The sequence below is a fragment of the Phocoena phocoena genome, chromosome 4 (assembly GCF_963924675.1).
Source record: "Phocoena phocoena chromosome 4, mPhoPho1.1, whole genome shotgun sequence".
NCBI classification, from domain to species: Eukaryota; Metazoa; Chordata; class Mammalia; order Artiodactyla; family Phocoenidae; genus Phocoena; species Phocoena phocoena.
In genome coordinates, this window is record NC_089222.1 from 42,008,682 (window position 1) to 42,029,746 (window position 21,065).

General features: G+C 40.9%; 1 protein-coding gene across 1 annotated transcript in view; it reads left to right on the plus strand.

Moving 5' to 3' along the window:
- The first annotated feature begins 205 nt into the window (after nucleotides 1-205).
- PPM1L (protein phosphatase, Mg2+/Mn2+ dependent 1L) overlaps nucleotides 206-21,065 on the plus strand; it is a 333,222-nt gene continuing 312,362 nt past the window's right edge. The window contains exon 1 of the mRNA XM_065876875.1: nucleotides 206-974. Coding sequence (XP_065732947.1) covers nucleotides 576-974 — 399 coding nt within the window. The 5' untranslated portion in view covers nucleotides 206-575. The remainder of the gene's footprint in view (nucleotides 975-21,065) is intronic.

Here is a 21,065-nt window from a genome sequence, read left to right on the forward strand (position 1 = left end):
AGAGCTCGGCCCGCTCTGCGCTCCCCTGCGGCGGCGACCAAGGGGGACGTGCATCTCTCACCCGCGGGGCTCTAGCGCCTCGCGCCTCTTCACGTGCCGATCGCTCCCCGGAGCAGCGAGGGGGCAACCGCGGAGGCGCCGCGGGGGCGCCAGCGTCCCGGAACTCTCCCGCCCACCGCGGCAGACCCGCCCGGCGCAACTTTAACTTGATTTCTCTCGTCCAGCCCCGGCACCCGCGACTGCTGCTGCCACCGCCGGCGTCTCGGCAGCCGCCGCCTCACAAAGGGGCGTAGGGAGGGGAGGCGGCGCGGGCGGCTGGCTCAGACGTCGGTGTGCTGGGCGCGGGCCTCCGGGCCGCAGAGGCCGGGAGACAAAAGGGAAACTGCCTCTGTTCACCGTGCGGGCTCGGAGCTGCCTGCTCGTCCATCTTCCGCCCGGCTCCGTGAGCCTCCTCCCCCTAACCGTCGGCTGCTGCTCCGCCTCCCTCCCCGCGGGCTTTCCCCGCAGTGCTCCCGGACCCGGCGAGCTTTCGGGGCGCGCGTCGCTGCTGGTGGTTGGGGCTCTAGCGATAATAAATGATAGAGGATACAATGACTTTGCTGTCTCTCCTGGGTCGCATCATGCGCTACTTCTTGCTGAGACCTGAGACGCTCTTCCTGCTGTGCATCAGCTTGGCGCTGTGGAGTTACTTCTTCCACACGGATGAGGTGAAGACCATCGTCAAGTCCAGCCGGGACGCCGTGAAGATGGTGAAGGGCAAGGTGGCCGAGATCATGCAGAACGACCGACTGGGAGGGCTCGATGTGCTGGAGGCCGAGTTTTCCAAGACCTGGGAGTTCAAGAGCCATAATGTGGCCGTGTATTCCATCCAGGGCCGGAGAGACCACATGGAGGACCGCTTTGAAGTTCTTACGGACCTAGCCAATAAGACGCATCCGTCCATCTTCGGGATCTTCGACGGGCACGGGGGCGAGGTAGGAGTTCTCTGGGGCTTTGAGTGTGTGTGTGTGTTTGTGTATGTGTAAACAACAGGACGTGGTGGGCGTGTCGGGTACCACCTGTGTGCGAGGGGCGTGGTGATGACCTGGTGTCGGGCTGGACAAAGCCACTAGTTCCAAACGTGGCCAAGTTGCCAGAAACACCGCGGGATCCAGATCTCTTGTACTGAGGGTCCAGTGTGGGGGAGGAAGGGTCATCCATAACCTATTTCATGCCTCATGAGGTTTCCCAAGGCCAGAGTCCAGCAAATGACTGTGTTAGTTTTGCTGGAAGAGTTAGTGGTTCCTACAGTGAACTTTGGCCCAGGGTCTCAGCGCCCCTGTTATGGGGTTTGAGGCCGAGCTAGACGCAAAGAAGGAAGAAATCTTTGATTGTCGTTAGGAAAAAGATAAAATCTGCAGAGCCGAATCAGTGAGGACTTAGTAAGGATGAAGGAAACTGACTCCTTTCCAGCTCTTTCGCCCTGAGGAGGAACCCGAGGGGCAGCGCTGCGCTTCTTCCTAATTCCATTAACTTTACAAGTGCAATCCGGCCACTTGACAGCAGCGCTTTGCTGGCCGCCTGCTTTTAGCTGGATCGAGGCACGGGACCGAGATGCCTCTGGCCTTTGCAGAGGTGGCAATACCCGCAGAGGTAGCGGTGCCCAGATCTTGCCCCTGCGCCCTGGCCGGCGTGGGACGCAGACGTCTCCCTGCTTCTAAATTCCTTTATTTGGGGTTCATGTGGGAGCAAGAGATGAGGTTAGAGGCCGGTTCAAGTCCCTCTCCCGCATTTCTGCGGCACCCTGATTGCTTGTCGGGGCTCAGATTTCCTGGAGGTCAGGGCGAGAGTTGGCTTTGGTCCTTGGGCATCGGCCCAGGCGAAGTGAGTGGCAAATGTGGCTCCAGAGCGGTGCTCCAGAGAGTAGCAGGCCAGCCACCCCATCTCTCTAAACTTGGCAGTTTGGAAAAGAGTTTCATTGCTGCATACTTTTTTTTTAAAACATACCTTCTTACTCCCCGCACCCCCTCTTCACCTCCCTTTCTTCATCATTTCCTCCTTCCCCCGCCCCCTCTTCCCATCCAACTTTTCCCCCTCAATTCTCTTGCCGCTTCTGGTCTCTGGGTGGGCTGTAGGGGATATCATTCTCTTTCAAGCTTGTTCTTTGGCCTTTGTTTTGGGTGAACATTGAGAACGCTCTCAACTGGGTATCTTAACTGCATTCTCTCTTTGATACAAGGTCACTTCACCCAACCCTCTGCTAATCTTTCCCACATACTGTATGTACCTACCTGGTAGAACCAACTTTGCCAGGAATGGCAAACTTGATTGGAAAATTTATTTGGTAGAGCTGAAATCAGTTTTTGCTATCTTCCATCCACCCTAGCCCTTTCTATATTCTGTTTCAAAACGAAGGTTTCTCACTGATTGTAAATTTGTAGCCTCTTGCGTAGTATGGGGTTCTTTCCTTTCCCCTTGGGTAGGTGAAAGATGTGAAGTTAATTGAGGGAAGGGACGCTGTGTATTTGGGTAAAAAACATATCTGAAAGATAAGGTTGCCAATATAATGGCTGATTTGTTTCCTGGTCTGAATCAGAATGTCTATATTTTCATTTTATGTGCCTTGACTGTTGTAAATCATTTAATAAAGCTTATATTTATTATATACTTTATATTAAAATTGTTGGCAGATGATGATCTGATGCTTGTGTTAGAAAGTACAGTTTTATTCTTAACTTAAAGGTCTGGATGTAGTATTAATGTTGTGAAACTCTGGGTTGTGCTCATCTGGGTGTGCTGCATTGGCATGTTTTGAGCCTGCACATGTAAGTGAATGAGTATTTTTAAATTTTCTTCTAAGCTGATATTCTAAAACGTGAATATTGAAGCCTCCAACAGATTTCAGGTTGAAAAATTTCCAGTATTATCTTCTGGCAAATGTACCATTCAGAAAAGGGGCATGCGAAATGCTTTTATTTAACTAGAAATAGTTTACATGTATAGGGCTTTTCGTTAAATTTTTAAATAATAAAAGAGATCATCATTGTTAGCTAAACTATGAAATGAGTTTCATTGTGCCTTATATTAAAAAGCTTGCTGTTTGCAAAATAATATTATCAGTACCCTGAAATACAGAACAATTGTTCTGTCTATAATATCCTACAGTGCATAGCCAGTTCATTCATTTTGGCTTTGTTTTAGGGCAAAATAAGGAGTTATAAAAAAGAGCTATTTAATTGCTATTGGGAATGTGATGACAAATAATCTTAGGTATTTCTCTCTTCCTTTTTCTTTCATTCAAAGAAAATCCAACCATCTAATTCTTGTCTTCTGTGTTGTTTAGCTTCTTTAATATTCACCAGAGGAGGGTGCCACTGTTTGATTTTGGTGTAGATGATAGTTCTCACCTTTCAGAAAAGAGGAAGCTTTTTCTGAACTCTCTACATACACATATATGTAGAGAGTAGTAGTAGTGTGGTATGGAAGATGATGAGGAATTTAATTTTGTTTCTAATAATTCAAACTAATAAGATAGGCTATTAAAAATCAGGACCCATGGTAGTGCTTTTAGATACAGAAGGAACCTAAGCCACCTTGTATATCTATTTCATTCTGTTTTTTAGATGAGAGGTTTATTGATGGCAGGAGAAGTTGTAACCTTCCTTAGACTGCATAGCTTATTCAAGGCCTTTAGTTTGATAAGCTTTATATTAAACCAGTGGACAAATTAGTTTGCATATTTACCTAGGTAAATAGATAGCACACTAGGGATACAGAGGTGAATGAGACATGATTCCTATTCTCAGAAAGTTTCAGTGTGGTGAGAGAGATAGACCTGTGTACCAGAAATTATAGTCATTGTGTGCTTAGGGTGTTATTGGAATACTGAAGAGGGTCATTTAAATCAAATTGGAAGGTGCGAGGCCCTGCTAAAGACACCTTGAAGGCATCATTTACTGCAAGGTTAAAAGTGTAGGCTTTGAATCTGTGCTCTGCCTTAAACTAGCTGTGACCTTGGGCAAGTTGCTTAAGCAGCTTTATCTGGGAGTTTTTTTTTCTTTTTTCGGTATTCGGGCCTGTCACTGTTGTGGCCTCTCCCGTTGCGGAGCACAGGCTCCGGACGTGCAGGCTCAGCGGCCATGGCTCACGGGCCCAGCCACTCCGCGGCATGTGGGATCCTCCCAGACCTGGGCATGAACCCATGTCCCCTGCATCGGCAGGCGGACTCTCAACCACTGCGCCACCAGGGAAGCCCTATCTGGGAGTTGTTAATCTGAAAAATATGGATAATAATGCATGTGAGGTTCATGTCATCAGTTGTATTAATACCCTATCTAGAAAAATACTTGATGGAGAGAAGGATGTGGAAGAAGAAAGCTTAGAGACCAAGAAGTCTGTAATGTTGGGGCGACGGTATCCAAGGGAAGGAAAGAGACTCTACACATGAAAGCCACAACTTTGATCACTAGACAGGTGTATGTTGGATATAGATAATTCATTAGGTATCCACCGAACTCTCTATCACTGTTTGTTCTAACTTCTGGTGAACTGATTATTAATTTAGGATTCCAGGTATCCTAGCATTGGGGAAGTAGCATCCTGGCTTCAGGTGCAAATTTTCTGATTAGTGAAAAGGAATATTCTTTATGATTAATTAATAAATTGGTATTCTGACTTGTACTTAAGCCTCTTCTGAGTTGTTAACATGAGTTAGTTCTCGAGTCTGTTCAACTGTGTATTTTTGACAAAGCTATGTTCAACTGTGTATTTTTGACTAAGCTATGTCTCCAGACTTGTTATGCTGAGAACCAGACTCTGGATGGCTGTGATTTCCAGATGGATCATAGCTTAATGAGCCATGTTTTTTTTAGAGGTGCTATGGACCAGCTTCCTTACTTGATTCCCTTGGGCCCTTGATAACATTCTAACCACCATACTATGGATGGATGGTTGAAAGTGTGTGTGTGTGTGTGTGTGTGTGTGTGTGTGTGTGTGTGTGTGTCTAAAGCTATGGCAGTGACTCTTTTGCTGTATAATGAAAATTAAAATAACAAAAAGGAAAAAAATAGCTTAGATTGTATCAACTAATGTGGAAAGGTTATTTTTAAAATTGCAAAATACTGTTTATCTAAGAAAATTGTTTTGGGTGCTTATCTATAATTTTTATCCACAGGCAAAATGTGTTTTTTGTTTTAAACTTTTTATATTAGCTAGAAGAAATACCACTGACCGTTTGAGGCACCTTTGTCAATGTTCATGGCTGAAATTTATATAGAAGAATGATTGTGTTCTATATGTGTATGGACATTATTGTATTAAAGGTCATATATCATTGTATCATAAAATTGACACACAGCCATTTAAGCTTAGAGTTCCACACTTCACATCAGAGAGAAGCTATACTTCCGGTGCTTGTCAGGGGCTATAGTCTTGAGGCTTAGCACTTCTCAGAAGCTCAGAAGACAAACTGCTAACGGAGGGTTGCCTGAAGGATATGTACAGTCTAGTTCTTTTTTTTGGTACGAGGGCCTCTCACTGTTGTGGCCTCTCCCGTTGCGGAGCACAGGCTCCGGACCCGCAGGCTCAGCGACTCATGGCTCACAGGCCCAGCCGTTCCTCGGTATGTGGGATCTTCCCGGACCGGGGCACGAACCCGTGTTCCCTGCATTGGCAGGCGGACTCTCAACCACTGCGCCACCAGGGAAGCCCCCTGTCTAGTTCTTTAGATGAGTGGTTCTTAACTTTTCTTGAGTCATGCTTCTCTTTGAGGACGTTATGAAACTACCGACATATCCCCCAGAAAAATGGACGTGAGCACAGCAAGTTTTGTTTATAATTTCAAAGAGAATTAGATGCCTGAAGCCTCTGGATTTTAGGTTAGTCTAGATAGAATAAAATCTGTCTCTGATAAATCTAGACCTGCAGGGAGCTGTGTACCTGGACTTCACCTTGCCCTGATTGCCTTCCTCTTCCTTCCTCTCTGTCATTTTGCATTTATTGACTTGTGTGTTGGCATTTGTTTGTGAGGATTGTTATGAGGGATGGTCTCCCAAAGCTCTCTGACAAATCAACTTTAGGGATGTCACTGAAGACTTTATTTGTTACAGTATATAATATCCTCTTTATGAGGGCCAAGGAAGAGAGAGTTCTCTAAGAGCTTTTTGTTTTTATCTTAAGGATGCTGAATCATGTAACTCATTGGATCATCCTGTGTTTGTTGGCTGCCAGCAGTGTTAGAGCCAAACCTCTGACCTACCTCTAGCAAGTGTGCACAATTTTATTAATTCGGTACATGAACCTCACTCCCAGGACAGCTTATATTTCCTACATTTAGTTTTCCTTTGTCCCATTTTTCTCTTTCTCCTCTTAGATATGTCATTTTATCTTGTGGTATATGTATTTATGTAAGTTTCATTGGCTCCTCTCTAAAATAAGATATACTACTTCCAAATAAATAAATTATGAGTGGCATAATGAATGATCTGCCTTCCAGACGTTACAACTGACGTTACTAAATGTTGGGCTCCCACATTACTGATGTACAAGAAGCCTGTAGATTTAGTGTGGACAAATGCCTTAGGGTTTAAGAGAAAATTCAGGTTATTTTGTTTTAAAATGGCACATTAACATTTGTGCCCCAAAAGGGGGAGGCACTTTACCTTTTTTTAAAAAATAAATTTATTTATTTTATTTTTATTTATTTTTGGCTGCGTTGGGTCTTTGTTGCTGTGCACGGGCTGTCTAGTTGAGATGAGCGGGGGCTACTCTTCACTGCAGTGCACGGCCTTCTCATTGCGGTGGCTTCTCTTGTTTCAGAGTACGGGCTCTAGGCACGGGTTTCAGTAGTTGTGGTGCACAGGCTTAGTTGCTCTGTGGCATGGGGGATCTTCCCGGACCAGGGCTTGAACTCTTGTCCCCTGCGTTGGCAGGCGGATTCTTAACCACTGCGCCACTACGGAAGCCCCGCACTTTCCCTTTAATAACCCATTCCTGTCCTGTGCTTAGCAGCTGTTTGTAGGTGAATGTAGGATCCTGACTGCTGACCATGGTGCATCTTCTGAACAGATTGTTTAGAAATTCAGTTTAATTAAACCAACATTTTCTGTATAGTCTGTGGCATAACAGAGTTATGCTCTCTGTGATGCCCAAAGATGGATCAGTATATTCTCTGTCCTCAGGGAGCATTCCATCTACTTGAAGAGATGAGTTTTTAAAAAATAGCAGAACTACAAGATGCAGTTGGACCACCTACAAGAGAGTGGTGGCCTGATGGAGCGAGCTTGGGGAGTCTTGGATAATTTTGAAGAGGAACTGACATTTGACTATATCCTAGCATTTCAGTAGACAGAGATTGGGTGGAGGGAGGATGAAAAGATGACATAACAGGTGGAAGAAAAAGTGTGAACATGGATCAGAGGAAGTAAAATGCAGTCACAGCTGGAAGAAAGGCAGGTAGCTCTATTTGTTTAGAGCAGGCTTTCCCCATATGCTGTAATCTAGAAGCCCACTCATTTTTCTTCCATATTTAAGTACCTTCTGTTTTATGATATACTTCATATTGCTTTTTACTGATTTATTTTTATAAGTTTATTTATTCACTTTTGGCTGCATTGGATCTTCGTTGCTGCATGCAGGCTTTCTCTAGCTGCGGAGAGCGGGGGCTACTCTTCGTTGCGGTGCGCGGGCTTCTCATTTTGGTGGCTTCTCTTGTTGCGGAGCATGGGCTCTAGGTGCGTGGGCTTCAGTAGTTGTGGCACGTGGTTTCAGCAGTTGTGGCTTGCGGGCTCTAGAGCGCAGGCTCAGCAGTTGTGGCGCACTGGTTTAGTTGCTCTGTGACATGTGGGATCTTTCCGGACTAGGGCTCGAACCTGTGTCCCCTGCATTGGCGGGCAGACTATCAACCACTGCACCACCAGGGAAGTCCCATATTGTTTTTTAGATATCTGTGTTTTTAAAGTTAAGTATATTTGTTAAAAAAATAAATTTCATATCAGCACTGTGAGTAGAAAGTCCATAAAATGAAATTCTTGGCCTCCAACTTGCTAATAATCTATCTCCATCTTGATGGAGTAGAGCGATTCTAAAAAAGTTCTTCTCCTAGTCTCTGGTTACCTCTAGAGTCCTTCTGTCCCCCTCCCCTGGCTCTTTATGAACAGAAAGGTGGCTTTTAAAATTGAACTATTGACCAGTTAAATTGAAGTGAGGCAGGTTGCTTGTTCCCTTCGCAGGTGGAAGGTACCTCTGGTGATTGCACTCTTTGAGGAACCCTGGTTTGGAACAGCTTTCCACTGTGTTGACTCATGTGAGAGATGAGATTTCATGTGTAACACACCTCCATGGGGAACCCAGAATGATAGGCAGTTCACAGTGTTCTAGTAGAAATTCCACCCCCATTTCTAACGCAGGTACATGAGAAGACATAGGCATAAACCTGAATCCTTTCTAGCTTAGTTTAAAAAGTAAATAATTCATAAGTTTTTGGTACTTGAGCCATTATTGGTTACAAACTATGACTACTTACAATGACAGGATACACAGTGACATGTGTGCTGGGACCCACAGTTGAGGAGCCTTAGCCTGGAGTTTATGGTAAACCCAGGTGAGGAGTTGGAGATGCTGCTGGAACGTTTGTCAGCACTGACACTGAAAGCCACACTGAGCAGTCTGGGCCATGTGCTGTAGATATTGGAGAACCACTGGATATTTTTGAGCAAGGGAATGGCTTTTAAATCCATGCTTTAGTAATTCTGTTCCTTTAATCTATATAGAGGATTGATGTGAATGAACAAGATAGAAAGGGTGTGTGTGTGGGGGGTGTCAATTGGGGAAGCCTGGACCAGAGCAGTGAAGAGGAAACCCAGGGGTGTGGGCCATTGCTGGAAAGGGGGAAGGAATGAATTGGAGACCCTCTGAAGTAGTAAGACTGCTGTGGGGGTCCCCAGTGTGACAGCGTCAACATGATAGAGGGCGGTTGATAGAAGAGCAAATTTGGACAGTAGTGAGAATAGTGTGAGTTTGGCTGTAAATTTGTTTCCCTTTTTCCCTGGATGTTTTCTGGGATGTTTTTTGGGATTCATAAAATGTTTGTTGACTGTTTAGCTCCCCAGTTTGTAAAACATTATTTCTGTCATACCTTCTCTAAATGGTTACATTTTAAAATAATGAAAATATACATTGTATGTAATATCTGATTTATTCAAATGGAAAGGCATTTATTACAATTCCAATGGAAAGGCATTTATTACAATTTTACTTTGTTACCAGGAATAATTTAGGCTTGTTATGAGGTTGGTTTTCCCAAGACTAAAAACCAGCACTATATCTTCATGTCTCTTAAATGATTTCATTTCCTTGACACTGCTTTTAAAATAAAAAATATGTATATCATTCAGTCTCAGATGAAAATGTTCCCTGGGCTCTGTTCAATTTAAATGTAAGCTCATAATTCGTCAGGGACTCAGATTTTTAAAAAGTGATATTTTAATTTTGAACGTTAATACTTGAAGCATTTGTTTTATTCTAATTTCTACTTTAATCTTGAACTACTTCAGTAATATAGTTTTGTGGTTTAACTTTTATTACCATTTTAATAATCCTATTTAATAAATATGAAAGTAAATCTGCAGCAAATTAAACATATTTAAAAATAAATTAATTTTAAAATTATAAGAGTAATATGACTACATGATAGATAGTATAGAAAAGAAAAAAAATCATTCAAAATTTCATTATCCTGTCACATCCACTGTTACGATTTTGGTGTATTACTTGCTCGTCTTTTTTAATATGCATTTAAAATATAATTTTACAGTGTTATACATATAGCTTTAAATCTTGGCTTTTTTTTTACTTTGTACAATCCTGTAAACCCTTAGTTATTTTGCTCCATAATTCTTTATTATATTTCTAACGTATTTTTTAGTGATGGAGTGATATTTTACTGAATGGATATTTGATAAATTACTCAATTGCTTCCTTATTGGTATACATTTAGGTTCCTCTAACTTTTCACCATCACAAATAACATTGTAATAAGTGTTTTTGTGCTTTTACTGTAGTTTGGATTATTTCTCCAGGGTGGGTTTCCAGAAGTGGGATTTCTGGATCAAAAGAGAAGTAAAGAAACCACTATTATTGGTAGTAATGATATTAATAATGGTTGACAATTATTGAATATGTATAATATGCCAGGTAGTGTTTAAAGTACTTTACTTATATTACCTAATTTTAATTATCATAACAATTTTTGAGGTAGGTACTGTGTTATCCACATTTTACATATGTAGAAATTAAGGCACTGAGAGGTTAATTTGCCCAAGGACTGTCCACAGTTCATAGATGGTGAAACTAGGATTTGAAACTGGGATTCAAAGTTAGAGCTATTTATCTCCAAAGCCTGTGCTATCAGATTCTGGTTGGAGTTCTACAAATCTCATAATTTGGGCAATAAAGTGCAGATAGCATTGTTAGGTGGACCCTGCCTGGTCTTCTTGTGTTAGTCAGTAAGACTTGGTGTTTCTTCTTTGACGGTTGTGTCCCTGTGTCCCTGTGACATGTTGCTCTTGAAAACTCTACACTGGAACCTTGGTAGGTAGATCTTATAATTACCTGAGAAAGTCCTGAAGTTAAAAAAATTAGAGGTCAGAAGTCAGAGCAGGTGATGACCCACACTTAAACAGCTGTTCTCAGCCACTCCCCTTCTTTGCTGGCAGAATCTCTAACCCACTACAGAGATTCCCTGACGTTTTTGCCTCTTGACTCATGAAAGGCTTGCATAGATGTTATGGTGGCATTAACATAGCCATTCTCAATAAACAATAACGATTTATATTTTATTTTAAGGTACCAAGGGCTTGACTTTAGAATAAGTATGTAGGGGTGTGTGTATATTTGCATAATTTCCCTTTATACTGAAGCACTGTATTCCCCCCCCTTTTTTTTTGAGGGCCAAAATAATTTCCTAATACATAAATGACTGTAAATTTAAAAGAGCAAAATACTATTGTTTCATTTATTTATTATTTTTGGCTGTGTCGGGTCTTAGTTGTGGCACACAGGATCTTTCGTTGTGGTGCGCGGGCTTCTCCCTAGTTGTGGCATGTGGGTTTTCTCTCTCTAGTTGAGGCACGCAAGCTCAGTAGTTGTGGCCCACGGCTTAGTTGCCCCGCGGCATGTGGGGTCTTAGTTCCCCGACCAGGGATCGAACCCGAGTCCCCTGCACTGGAAGGTGGATTCTTTACCATTGGACCACCAGGGAAGTCCCTTTTCATTTGTTTGTAATACTGAGTTGGTATGTTTAGTTTGAGTAGATGCTACGTCTTTTGTTTCCATTCCAGAAGACTACTTAATACTTTGTTCTCTTAGTCAAGCCTAGTCTTCAGGGATGGCTAGTTATAATCTGTTTTTAATATAAATCTGCAAGTTAGGCATCTCTGGGCCTGTAATCACTTGGAAAGGGTGCCTTTTTATAATTTCTACAAAAGTGTAAGTCACCATAGCAATAGGCTGTATTTCTGAGACTCACATTCTTTACTATACCGTCCATCATTGTTGCCCTTCTTGTTCTGCTCCTGTGTGAGCAGCTGACAGATAATCTGTGTTTTAGTTCCTAAGCCGAAGACCAGTTACCCACTGCACATTATGCAGCAAACCTTATGACTTCCCTAGAGAAGTGAATACTTATTTGCGTTTGCTTTTCAACATTGTTGGTCATTATAAATGTGAATGGGGCTTTAATGCCCTGTAGTAATAAATCTTAAATATTTGAAATGGTATTTTTAACAGGACAGTGTATATTCATCACTACTCTTGGGCAGTAAAGTTTTAAACCTAAAAACATTACAAAATTTTTATTCTCTTAGTTATAGAATTGCCATAGGTCAGAAACTGTTTTATTCTGATAAGTATATACCATTTCCTTTTTAATCTAGTAAGTGCTTTCATTTCTCTTTTTAATTAAATAAATTAACTCTTAGTTAAATTAGTCACTGGACATTTTCTGGCCAATAAGCCTCTTAACTGACACTGGCAAGATTTTATAGAAATTGAGACATAGATTTCGATCATACTGTTCACCTTTTTGATCCTTAGTATAACGAGATGAATTTGCTATAAGAACTGAGTTGCACAGGTATGTGATAAATATAACTGGCCCAGAATTTGGGATTAAGAAGTTTTTACTTCTCTTTTATTTTAACACTTAGATGTTTTCCTAAATTTCTGTTTAGAAAGAAGATAAATTTTCTCTTTAGATAGGCCTGGCAGGGATCTTGAATTGTCGTATAATCCAAATATAGTGCCTAAGGCTTCACAGCTACATGAATAATCTATTTTTAAAGACTTTCATCAAGGATATTCCACACTGGTCCTGGAGAATTTTTTTCGCTATAATCCTCTCAGGAAAATCATCTTTATATGTGAACTATATCCCTTTGGTTTAAGCCTATTTCTTTTAGTCTGGCCTCAACAGAGATAATTTAGGATTAAGTTGTTACCATTTGTAAATCAGTAAGATTATGGTAATCAAAAATCTCCTCCCCCCATATTAAATAGGTACATCAAATTTACGGGAGAAGTACTCATCTCAGAAAAAGGGGATACAAGATAATTTCAACCGAAGACAGAATAATGTTTCCAGATAATCAATAATGCCTCCTTTCTGTAAAGAGCTAGTTTGGCAATAAAGGAAATGTCCTCTTCCAGTTTTACAGATTGACTGGTTTTGTCTTTTATGTCCATTGTCAGAGACTTAAGTGCTTCAGCTGGAGTAAATTAGAGCTGCACATCTAGGTGGTGCATTATTTGAAAGTTTTTGGTTGCAAGTGACAGAATACTCAAGAGGAAGCAGCTTAAACTCTAGGGACATTTATTATCTCACATAACAAATGGCCTGGAAGTACGTGTTTCCAAGGTCGGTTAATTCAGCAGCTCAGTGACTTCAGTCTTTATATAACTACATCCAGAGACATGAAAAAGAAACTGTACCTGTCCTGCATTCTTAAAGCCTGAGGAAAACCTTCCTAGAAACTACCCCTCACATCTCCTAGGCCAGAATTGTGTCCGTGTCTAAACCAATGACTTGGCCATGGGAATACCATCACCATGATGATGAACTCTGACCCAACATAATTCACCCCATTTCTGGGGCGGAGCCCAGCTGCCTCTGGAGGTCATGACAGCCTAGAAAGGTGAACGAAACTAGAGTTTTGTTATCTAGAAGAAAGGAAAGTGGGAATGTTTGTTGGTTGGGCCCCACAGGTGGGAAGGGGGTTCAGAGAAGGTAGCCTGGAACATTTCTTGTCTACACATTTGCAACCTCGTTGAAGAATGTTGCTGTAAAGTATATAACACTGACATGGCGGGGGGGAAATTTAGAAGACTTTAGAAAAGGGTAAACCATCTTATTTTCGAATTGGCTTAGGGATGACTTTGCCTGGAAGCTGAGATATAAATTTGGTATTTTAGGGTTCCAGGAAGTCTTGAAAAACTATGAGGAGGTAGTTTCCTAAATAATTCAAGTTTTCTCTCTGTTCTCTGTTAAGACACAACAAGGAGGGACCTGGGTGTTTGGAGAGTAACAGGTGTTTTTTTTTTCTCTAATATATGACTGTGTGTTCAGTGTAGTTAATGCTATTGATAAATGTGGAAGTATCACAGCAGGTCTTTTGTTGGCTATCCATTTCTATTTTACCATCTTTCTGTTTCAGAAAATGAATTTGATCAAATTCAGTAGGATTTTTGTCCCTTAATTATTAAATGTCATTAAGTTTTATTATTTTGTTTAAAAATATTTGAATCTACTCCAGGCCAAGGAGAGGAGATTCCTGGGAGGTTCAAAATTTTGTACCCATTTTGGAGCAGGGCATTCTGGCACTAGTCTCGGCTACAGGGAGAAGGGAGGGCATTAAAGTCTTCAGATTTTTCTGTAGGACAAATGAATGCACTTGGAATAAATTCTGTGTCTGCCTATAGAGTACTCATCCTACTGTTCCTGCTATAAATTGATTACAACAAGGACATCTTTTTGTTGTTTTCCTGACTGATTATTGCCAGTCGGTAGAAGTACTTACTGAGTAAACTTCCCATTTAATTTTAGTACCTTTTCTGGTGATTCATCCACTACATTTTTTTCCCCCATAAAGATATGCAATCATATTGTCTACAAATAATGTACTTGTGTCTCCTACTTTCTAAATAGTTATGCTTTTTGTTTTTGTTTACTGCCTCAATGGACTAGTTAGAACAGAACAATGTTCTGTAATACTCATGATAGTGGGTGTTATCATGTTTTTGTATTTGAGATTATTTAAAAAGTTTGAGATGAGGGGAATGTGAAATGGCCTTAGTTTATGGACAATAGGGCTAACTTTTCTTTACTGATATAATGAAAGATGAAAACCAATGGTAAAGTAAGAGCCAAAGAAGAAAGGATATTCCAGGGATAGTAATATAGAGAATGAACAATCACAAGAAAGGACTAGAACTGAGTGTAGATATGATGCTGAAAACCAGAGTGCATTGATTACATGAAGCAAAGAACACTGTCTTTTCTTCTTTGGGGAAAAATTGTCATCACTAGGTCCATCTCATGAAAATGTTCTAGGAAGCATTAGTAGTCTAAACAATAGGCACAGTATGTGACATGCAGGATACTGATTCTGCAGGTTGTGGAAGACCTAGCAAGATGAGATGCACGTAGGAATCCCTCCTTCTGGTTCCAGAGGAGTGGAAGGTCTGGAGCCATCTTCCCCTGGCACCTCTGCTGGTTTTGGTGAAGGTTATCCTTTTTTTTCCTCTGGGACTTCAAGAAGATTCTTGCCCTAATTTCTACTACATGTCTTGTAAGAAAACAGCAGCTGGTTGTGGAAGAGTATCATACTGAGGGGGTTAGGTCCTAAGTTGGTGTAAAAAGACAAGGTCATGTATAGCCAAAATCTCCCTGGAATATTCCCTCAAATTGACTGTAAGGAATAGTGTATATGATGTTGTACCTCTTATTCTGTAGAGCAATATGTAGTTATAAATGTATAATATCCCAAGTAACATATAGTGTAGAATAAAATGTAGTATTTGCAGGTAAAATATAGTTTTAAGGTGTTTTAAATGATATAAAAGAGTATCTTGAATTTGTGTAAATTTGTAAATAGCACCATTTCACTGTACCTTCTGTAAGATAATAGAATAAGAAATTGAAGAATATTTTTGAGATTTTCAGGTGACGACAGGAACTTACTTTTTTTAGAGAGAGCATGTTATACATTTCTGTGTGATCACTTTGAGAAAATTTAGTTTCTTAAAGTTTTAAAAGTACAAAGCAGAATAAACATGTGGCTTTTTGGAGTTAGGAGTAAGATTAATTTATCCTGATTATTTTGAAAGTTAATTTTAGAGAGATAATTATAATGCCATATTGAGTACTTTATTTTTAATCTAAGTGCCAGCCATATCTTTGACGCTAGATGGGAATACAGAGATGGGCACATAGCCTGGTAATTTGTATTCATAAATACATAGAAGTAGTTTATACTTGCTATTTCTTTCTTGCCTATGGCTTGAGACCCTGGGGGATTTTATTCTCCAGCGATTTCAGAAGAGAGACCAATCAGGAATTCTGACCTTTCCCACTTTCCTGGTGTCTCTCCTGAGTGTCTGATATGGTACCTCAGGCCTAAATTCTTTAGATAAATGTCTGTTCCTGGGTTTGTCTAAGAATGAGACTTTTTGAGCAGCAAGGAATTCTTGGAAAGGAAGCTTGTATTTTAAGTATCTATGAGATCCAAGTGGCTGCTGATGAAGAAATCACGCGAGTAAAGAACTGGGATCCTGACAGTGGCCAAAGAAGCTCTTTACATTTCCCTATTAGAGCCATAGACCCTGCTCTGGTCCACAGAGCCACATAGCGATGGAAATTTTTTATCCCCAAAGGATTATGTAATGCAAGCAGTTTTAGACATGAAAGAGTACAGGCAGGCATGTATTTTGGAAATATCGCATAAGAGGGAATTCTTTGATGGAAAGGACAGCTAGTTTTTTTTTTTTCTCTCTCAAAAATAGGATAACAGTGGGAGTGCCTAAGTGATGTTTCCACTTTACCAGAGAGAAGCCCTCATCTCCAGCCTTCATGGTGACTGTCTGTTAATGGAGATTAAGATATCCACTTTCTTCATTTAAAAAAATTTAACATTGGTACGATATTATCTGATACACAGTCCGTATTCCAATTTTGATGATTGTCCCAACTGTCCTTTTTTTTTTTTTTTTTTTTATTTTATTTATTTTATTGATTGATTGGCTGCGTTGGGTCTTCGTTGCTGTGCACGGGCTTTCTCTAGTTGTGGTGAGCTGGGGCTACTCTTCATTGGGGTGCGTGGGCTTCTCATTGCCGTGGCTTCTCTTGTTGCCGGAGAACGGGCTCTAGAGCGCAGGCTCAGTAGTTGCGGCGCACGGGCTTAGTTGCTCCGCGGCATGTGGGATCTTCCCAGACCAGGGCTAGAACCCATGTCCCCTGCGTTGGCAGGCAGATTCTTAACCACTGCACCACCAGGGAAGCCCCCAACTGTCCTTTTTAAAAACAGCTTTAGATATGATTGACATACAGTAAACTGCACATATTTAACATATACAATTTGATGAGTTTTATATATACCCATGAAACCATCACCACCATCGAGATAATGAACATATCCATCACCCTCAAAAGTTTCTTCATGCCCCTTTGTAATACCTTTCTTCCAATGTCCTCCAATCCATCCATCACTGAGCAACCATTAATATGCTTTCTGGCACTATAGAGGTAGTTTGCATTTTGTAGATGGAAATATACAGTACGTACTTCCTTTCTTCCTGGCTTCCCTCCCGACCCCCCACCCCAGCATAATCATTGAAATTCATCTATGTTGTTGCATCTGTCAATAGTTAATTCATTTTTATCACTTAGCATTCTGTTGTATGGATATATCAACATTTGAACATCCATTCACATGATGTTGGACAGTTGAATTGATGCCAGTTTTTGCCTGTGAACATTCATGGACAAGTCTTTGTACTGACTTTTGCTTTCATTGCCCTTGGGTAAATACCTAGGAATAGAATGGCTGGATCATATGGTAGGTGTATACTAGCTTTCATTTTTTTTAAAAAATATTTATTTATTTATTTACTTGGCTGTGCTGGGTCTTAGTTGTGGCACGTGGGATCTTCGTTGCGGCATGTGGGATCTTTTTTTTTTTTTTAGTTGCGGCATGCTGGATCTTTTAGATGCAGCATGCAGAATCTAGTTCCCTGACCAGGGATTGAACCTGGGTCCCCTGCATTGGGAGCATGGAGTCTTTGCCACTGGACCACCAGGGAAGTCCCGGTAGGTGTATATTAGCTTTTAAAAAAACTGCTAAACTGCTAGTCCAAAGTGGTTGTACTATCTTACATTTTCATCCTCCATGTATGAGAGTTCTAGTTGCTCTGCAGCCTTGCCAGTCTTTTAAATTTTAGTACTTCTAATAGTCATGAAGTGGTTGCTTAATGTGGTTTTAGTTTGCATTTTCCTAATGACTAATGATGTGGAGTTTCTTTTTAATGTACTTTTGGGAAGATGGTCTTCTTTTGAAAACACAGAAGAGGATGGTTATTAAATCTTGGTTTTCTTGTAAAATCTGACTTTTATCCTTGTCTCTATGTTGTGAGTGAAAAAAGAGAATAAGAAGTGAGAGGGGTAGGAGTGATTAGACATGACTCTCTCTTACTGAGAGAGGCTAGGAGTATAGCCAAAAAATAAGAGGTGTTGAGAGGTTGCACAGGGTAACCAAGAAATCAGATGAAACAAGGAGAGTGGATGAGAAGACCAGGGCCTGAGACCACTAAGGACAGTTTGTATTATCAGATTCTTTCATGTTCTTAAAACCACATGTTCTTATATTCCAAAGGAAAAATCTGAAAGAGACTTCTCTTAAAAAAGTGCCTTTGAAAACAGAGACTGTAGACACTGCTTCTGCTTTCTTTCTACTTATTTATTTCCTGTTATCATCTGACTCTTTTTCAAACCTGTTTTTTTGCAGGTTTTCAGAGGCCTCATAACTGCCACGTGTGATGGCTTATTTCCAGCCCTCATCTTCATAGATTTTTCTGTAGGACCTGGCTTTCTTGACCACCTTTGTCTTCTTAAGACTCATCTCCCCAGCCTTGGTGACACACTTATGTTTTTCTTTTCCTCCTCTGACTTCTGTTAGGTTTTCACTTCCTTATGAACCTGGGTTTTGAGGACAGCTGTACTCAGTGTGCTGGTGCCATTTTGTTTCTTTGCACCAGAATCTTTGCAACTTCCATGGATTCAGCCATCCTTTCTGAGCAGAGGGCTCTCCTTCCCATCTAGAGTTCACATCTTTGCATGCTGACTTATTGTTTTCTTTCTTGGTGTCACCTCCATAACAACCTGTCTGAAACCGAATTTGCCTCCTGTGTTCATAGATTAATTACATCTCCAGACTTGTCTCTTTCTGTCATGGTGCTTTTTCTCAGTCTCCCACTCTTGAAACTACCATGTCACCTTTGCTTCTTCCCTCTTCATTCAAGTCTGTGAGACTGTGTCATACCTCTCATCTCTGTCTCCATCTTTATAGTCATGCTGCCACGATCCTAATTCAGGCTTTTCATCATGTCCTGCTAGGATTGTGACAGTGGCTTCGTAACTGGTCGCTTAGTCTCTGGTCACTCTCCCTTCCAATCCACTCACTGATGTCTCTGGTAGATCATTCTTCTAAACTCACTGGGTTGTACATTGTTTCTTTTAAAAAGTCTGTGATTTCTACCAACCATGATTTATTTCTCTGAAATTTGTAGAGTTCTAATGGCATCCCTGACTACTTTACCTTACTCAACCTTATCTTCTGTTGCTCTCCTACACAAAGCTCTGCACTGCAGTAAAATTGGTCTCTTTATTATTCCCCGAATACCTGATGGGTACACATGCCCACTGCTGCTACTGGTTAAAAGCTGTATTCCATTCTCTGAGAGATTTCTCGTTCCTCTTCCCCCATAGCTGTGTCTTGTCCTTATTCCAAGGCTTCCCTCAATTTCCTGCTCTTCTATGAATTCTTGCTTGGTAAGTCAGCTTTAAGTAATCATTCCCTCCTTTGAACTTATGATCTGTGACAGACAGTTGAACATTTTGTGTTATGACTCATTTTTAAGGTACTTTTTCTCTCCAGCCAGAGTTCAACTTCCTTGAGTTTCATGCCTCTGTGAAGTCTCTCTGGTGTGCCTGCACTGTTCCAGACGCTTGCATTCTGATAATAACAACACCTTACAATAATTCTAGAAGTAATGATACCTTGAAAATGAAGAGGAGACACCAAGTTGTATGACTGCGTTTGTTATCATTTTATCAGCTGGAAACCACAGGGCCCTGCTCATTCTGACTGTTGAGTGGCTGCAACATGCTAGGTGCTTTCACTGATGCTCTCTCACTGAATCCTCATGGTCCTTTGAGGCAGCTGTGGTTATCTTCATTTTACAGCTGGGGAAACTGAAGCTCAGACTACTGTGTGCCCAGGGTTACACAACTGCTAAGTGGCAGAGCTGGGATGAAAATATTTCCCTTGTCTGCCCCGATTCCAAAGCCCTCCTCTTCTCTGTGCCACACTGTCTTTATAGGTAAGGACAAGATTTGGCAAAGCATTCACATGGGGGTTATTTCTGAGGTACTGTTAGCACTCAGTTTGTAACACTTTAGATTATTTGTAATAAATGTTTCAAGTACATGGGAATGGAATCAAGTTGAGGAGATAAAGTAATTTATTTACACCATTCACTTGTATTTACTCTTTGTTTTTCTCATCAACTCTGGTGGCTTGTGCAATGTATGGTCCATCCAGAAGCCCTTTAAATAATGACCAAAGAAAATGCAGATTAAATGTATAGAATTCTGAAGATTAGCCTAGGCAAGAGGTTTTCATCAGTTTGACAGGTGACTCTATTTCTGGTTGTAAGGCAGGAATTTTGAGAATTGAAGCTGGCTCTTCAGAGGAAGCTAGGCAACCTTCTCTGCTTTAACTCAGTCTGCCCTTCCAAAGGTGGGTCAGTTATTTGGTTGGGTTGTTATGGATTTTAGGGCATTAGGCATGCCTCAGCTTTCAAAGATAAGTACAAAAGAACATCCTAGAGCTCAACTGAAAAAAAAGTTCAATCTATACCTTCCCTCCCAAAAGCATCATGCAAAATAAAATTATACATAGTATTTAGTGAGTATCAAAGAGTAGGGAAATATAAATGAACGGTTTCGGCTGCCTGGGTGTAGAAACGGTGATTCATAGACTTGAGATTTGGAACTCAAACATTCTTGGTTTGTACTCAGAGGAGAGACGTGTCAGATAAGTTGCATGACAGAACAGAAAATAGCTTACTGAGAGTGTGGGAATACCTTAGAAAGGAATAAATGTCGCCAACTTTATCTCATTCTACCTAATGTCATCAAAATATATGTTTCCTCTACACTAGTTATTGAGTAGAAGCCATGGCATTTTAGGAAACATCCAGCATGAGGAGTTTATAGACTTCTCATGTACAAAATGGACATTTTCTACTTTGGGGAGCTTTTTGAATCATGTTGAAAACCAAAGTAACTCAATTCTTAACAGGTAACTCTGTTAGCTACCTCCTTCTCAGCTCCTCCAACCATGGGGAAACAGAAGTTGCTTTGTAGTTCTTTTCACCCATGCAGTTATCACTAATCACCATTCCAGAGAAAGATGAGGTCTTATAGGATGAAAACTTGATATTTCCTCAAGCAGTTGACTAAATTTCCCTTTGGCAGTGTTGAATTTCAGTTGAAAAACATTTTTACCTTTCTGAAATTGGGTAGAAGTTATGGCTGTGAATGTTTGGGTTAGCATTATGCCTGTTTTTACCTTTTATTTATTGTATATCTCCCTTCAGATATGCTGTACTACCTTGGTGCCTTATACAGAGTGGGTACGCCGTAAATGTTTATCAGATTAATCTCATCAGGGAGTCAGAGAAGATTAGTACTATGCAGGTTCTTTGGTTGCTTTTCTACTTCTTTTAGAATGAGAACTTAATCTAAATAATTTCTAAAA